Source organism: Aplysia californica, unplaced genomic scaffold (genome assembly GCF_000002075.1).
Source record: "Aplysia californica isolate F4 #8 unplaced genomic scaffold, AplCal3.0 scaffold00971, whole genome shotgun sequence".
Taxonomy (NCBI): domain Eukaryota; kingdom Metazoa; phylum Mollusca; class Gastropoda; order Aplysiida; family Aplysiidae; genus Aplysia; species Aplysia californica.
Genome location: NW_004798241.1, coordinates 129,904 through 134,926, shown reverse-complemented (window position 1 = coordinate 134,926; position 5,023 = coordinate 129,904). Strand labels below are relative to the sequence as shown.

The following is a 5,023-nucleotide window of genomic DNA, read 5'->3' as shown; positions in this document are numbered from 1 at the left end:
TTTTTTAATTACTATGATGACATTGTCCTAGACATGAACCTGTCTAAGACAGTTACTTTTGTCCAGGAGGATGGGCGGCAACTAGGACAATTTTGACGGCATTTTTATCGCAAAAGTCAAGTAAAGTTTTAACCCATAATATGTCTTTCTTAGCGCATCTCAGCTATCACAGCACACTGTTACATATTCCTTCTTTTTTTTTAGAGAGGGAAATGGTATAGGTTTAAAGCCCCTGCCAACACTAGTAGGCCATTTAAGAGACGGAACCTACGAGTAAAACGTCCATCTCCAAAAGGATTGAGCAAAATAGGAATTGTGTGTAAAGTGCGTTTCCCAAGGGCACAATGTCGCTCGAGCCGCCGAACTCGCAGTCTTACGATTACGGGTCCGGTAGCCTAACCACTAACTAGGCTACAGACGCCATCTTTCATGTTCCTGAAAGACTTATAGTTGAAACTGTTTAATACAGACAGCCATCATTGAGAAGAAAAGTGGCCGTCTTAAACATGTGGTCGTCTTACACAGTGTCATTATGATGTAAAAGATACTCAAGAGAGGAAATGGGAAGGGGTCGTTTGCGCAGGTGTTTGTCTTATGAAGGTGACGGTAACAGCAGGTTCGTTGTAGTTGCAATCTCATTGTGACCCCCCCCCCGATGACCAGTGATGTTGCACACTAGGTCATACAATTCAAAATAGATGCCTTTAATTTATCTTTTCCTTGTCTGCTAGCTTTTTTCCATGACCACACACTTTTGCCGGGTGTGGTTAGCGGTTGGTCAAGTGTGGTTTGCTCATTCATTCCTATCAAACATCTATTATCCTTATCTCTCCTCCTTTTTTTTGTTTGTTATTCTCTTGTAACACATCCATTCCACGACACTCATGTAACCTAATTGTGTTGTAAGTGGCATAAAACCCTTGCTAAAACAAATGAAACAAAATCACTTTTGCTTTAGTATTTTCACCTTCATCATTAATGTCATCTACAGGGAAGTGACGTCGCGAATGGACAATCTGAAATTCCAACACTTTCTGGCCCTGGAAATAGCCGTGAGGACAAAATTCCGAAAACTGCAGGAGGTCTTGACGGGTGACGTCACCAGCCGTATCCAAGCCCAGCGCGACAACCTTTACGAGATCCGTGAACGCATGTCACAAGTGTGGGAGAGGAAAAAGTATCTCTTGGAGTGGCAGAAATACCATGTAGAAAAGAATTTCATGCGCGCCCGCAACGCGATGGAGGAGAGAACTATGTTCTACTTGATGCTGGGGTTCCAGGAGTTCTCTTTCCAAATCGAAACTCGGATCCGTCAGATGGCAGAGCCACCCGACAACTTTACCATGTCACAAGATGTGAGTGTTGATGTGATTTATAATAATAATAACAACAACAACAACAACACAGCAACAACACAGCAACAACACAGCAACAGCACAGCAACAACACAGCAACAACACAGCAACAACAACAGCAACGACAACAATAGCAACAACAACAGCAACAACAACAACAATAGCAGCAGCAGCAGCAGCAACAAAAGCAACAAGAAAAATGCAACAAAAACTATAAGAAAAAATGTTAACGATGACGACAACGATGATGATGATGATGATGGTGATGATGATGAGGAGGAGGAGGATGATGATGATGATGATGATGATGATGATGATGATGATGATGATGATGATGATATGCCAACTTAAGTTTCCGTAGAGCAGTGGTCGTTTCTATAGAGAGAAAAAATGATAATAATCGAAAGAGTATTTGGTGTAAATGATAGAAGAGAGAGGGAGATGAATGAAACGGGGAGGGGAGTAGGTTAGGTGAAGTTGCAAAAAGAAGAATTGCTGCTCTGGAAAGAGATGGTAGTAAGACAGGAAGAGTTGATGGCTGGCGGGTGCTCGGAGATAGTATGCTTCTTCTATCCTATCAAACATTTATTCGTTCTTTTCTCTCCTAGTTCTTTCATTTTTACGTTACTGTCTTGTAACACCCTCTAATCTTTGGTATTTATATTACGTATTTGTTTTGCAAGTGCAGTAACACTCTTGCTAAAACTAAAATAAGACAGGAAGAAAGAGGCAAAGGTAAAGAGGGCTGATATGAGAGAATAATACGGAAGGGATAACTACTGCAGTAAAGGCCTTCATGTATTTTAGCCCTCCACTGGGAACTCACTTGTTCTACTACACACATCCGTGGTCCCCACTGTCTGTAAGGCCAACATGGGAGTTGGTGTGACGTCATGCGCTAAAGACAATTTTAGTTGATTTTCAAAATGAGGGGGGGAGGGGACCAGCGTCTTATTTGGACTTTTACCGGATTAATTATTGGTTCTCCAGGTTCGCAGTTCCCTCTACCTGGATACGATGAACACACTGATGGGCCGCATTGATCTCGCCGAGCGGGCCCACGCCAACTACACACAGCTGTACCAGGCATACCACAACGGCACGCCCATCTTCCGGTACAAGTTCCAGGAGGAGAAACGGGCAGACAACCTTCTGATGACGCCCAAACCTCTGCTCCGCCAATCTCTGTTCAGGACCTCCTACACCCGGAAGTACAGCAGTCGAGTTGGGAAGGACATTCTGGAGATAAAAAAATATCTGGAGTTCTACTCTGGCCTCGCCAACACGAGTTTCGCCAATTGGACAGTGGACGAGGATGATATGTACCTGGCCAATATCTTGTTTCTCAATCGAGGCCGGCGTTTTTATCAGGTATGCGGGGGTATTTCTATGTCGTGTAGTGGATGGGTGGGTGTTCTTGAATGTTTTTTTTTCCTTCCTTCTCATCAAACAGCTATCGTCCTTATCTCTCCTCCTCCTGTTTTTGTGTTATTTCTTTCTTGTAACTCCACTAATCTTCAGTAATTACTTTTACTTTCACTTTCTCCTTCCTCTGGTTTCGTTAGGATGTCGAGGGGGTATGCAAGTTTCTTTCCTGTGCTAGGTGTGCAGTGTCTGTAATTGACATAGCATGCTTTCCAGTACCTTTTTAAACCCATCCTGCCTGGTATTTCTTGGTCTTCCTCTTGATTTAAAGCCAGACTCACAGGAGTGCTAAATTCTTGCTGCTTGTTGTTTTAGGGGCATGCTTCCGAACCCTTTGATTGTTTGACGATCAATGAAATTCATAACTGGTTCTATTCCGGTTAGTAGGCGTACGGTCTCCTTCCTTACGCAGTCTCTTCTGATGACATTAATAGTTTTGCGGAGATATCTCATTTCTCATACATTGATTTTTCTGTCTTGTGCTTTATCTAGGAACCATGCTTGGCACTAGTGTGTTAGGGTTGGTATGAAGCTACTATTGATAAGCTTGGCTTTCACTTCGATTGTTCAGTAATTATATGACCCTATTATGTTGCAAGAACTGCAAAGTCTTACTACAGTACTGTGTACAACCTATCGCTCGTCGCTGGGAGGTTCTTTTCTCATCTAGCTCCTTCTATCTAGAACTCTCTCCCTCAATATTTGAGGATACAAAGTCGGAAGCAAAATGTTTACTTTTATTTTAAAACATACCTTATAATGCAACGTCTTGGTGGCTCCATTAACTCAGTTGGTATCATGCTGGACTACAGAGCAGGTGGCCCTTATTCGAATCTCAGACTGAGCATTCTTGACCTCCGGTCGTTTTGTGGAGTTGCCAAGGCTCTCAACCCATTTGGCATAGTCCTTTTGGAGACGGACGTTAAATTCGAAAGTCCCTCCTTTTAAATAACTTAAAAGTGTTAATAAGGGCGTTTAACCAATGCACTTACTAGAAAAATATCTTGATAGTTGTCCATATTCATAGCACTCTAAGTTCATGTTGTGATGTACTAAACGTTATTGATTGTGCAGTGATAGCGTGAATGTCTGCTTCTGTTTAGCATTAATCTAAAGAGCGTAGATATGACATCCCTTCCTATGTACTCTGATAAAAAAACAACTGATTTCCTGTTCTTAGAGATCTTGGTGGAACATACCTCTGAATATATACTTATTCTCTCCCTGCGCTCATATGACCGTATGCAGTTGCGGGCACCGTTAAAACTCTTATTAACACTATTTTTAAAACTCTCTCCCTGTACCGCCAGGTGCACATGGCAGGATTAGCACTCGACACCACGCTTATATGTCACAGGCCACCTCCTCTACTAACCTTGGTACATCTACCTGACTGATAACCTTATCCCTGATTGTGCTTCTGTAACGTCCAGTTGGTCAACCTCTTCTTTTTTTCCAGTTGGACTCCAGTATCATGTCTGATAGAATAATGCTGTCTCTGGCATGCTCAAACATTTCCTAAGTTTCTCCAACTTCTCCTTTTTTGTATACATTTGAATGAGGTTGCTTGAATGAAAGTGGGCTTTGGCAAGGTCTGGTGTGGTTTGCTCCTTCTTTCCAAACGAACATCTATCGTGCTTATCTCTCCTCCTTCTCTTTTGTGTAGAGCACCTCTAATTCTCACCTCGTATATGATCGAATAGTGTTCTAAGTACCGTAAGACTCTTTATTAAAACTAAACTCTCTGGTTTCATCTCTAATTTTCAGTACTTATATGACCAATTTGTGTGGCAAGTACCGTCAACCTCTTACTAAAACGAAACTCTCTTGTCACACCTCTAATTTTCAGCATTTATATTACTTATATTTGTTGCAAGAATCTTAAAAACTCTTACTAAAAAGAAAGTGAGAAAAAAAGCTTTAAGAAAATTAATTGACCCCCATGATTGCCGACAGAGCCGCAGTGTGTTCTACGTGGAGTCCGTGGAGTACCCACAGCGCGTCATGGTGCAGAAGATCGAGGACTTAGACCGGGCCTGGCGAGGGCTGGGGGATGACCTGCGTCAGCTGACTTCAGGAGTGGACACTCTGCTGACCAGTCTGGCCGTCCTGGAGCAGAGCATCATGGCCAGACTACAGAGTCTCATAGAGGTGGCTCAGGTGTACATTGACCAAGGGAGCGTCACCAAGATGCAGGTGAGAACAGGAGATAGAGGGGAGTGGTATTGAGTGTGGGGGGGGGG

At 42.8% G+C, this 5,023-nt stretch overlaps 1 protein-coding gene across 1 annotated transcript in view; it reads left to right on the top strand.

Moving 5' to 3' along the window:
* Positions 1-5,023, top strand: part of LOC101857070 — a gene marked incomplete at its 5' end in the record, with an annotated part of 28,664 nt that overhangs the window by 14,177 nt on the left and 9,464 nt on the right. Inside the window, 3 exon segments of the mRNA XM_005110951.2 lie at positions 992-1,355; positions 2,346-2,726; positions 4,737-4,976. Of these exon segments, the coding sequence (XP_005111008.2) occupies positions 992-1,355; positions 2,346-2,726; positions 4,737-4,976 (985 nt within the window).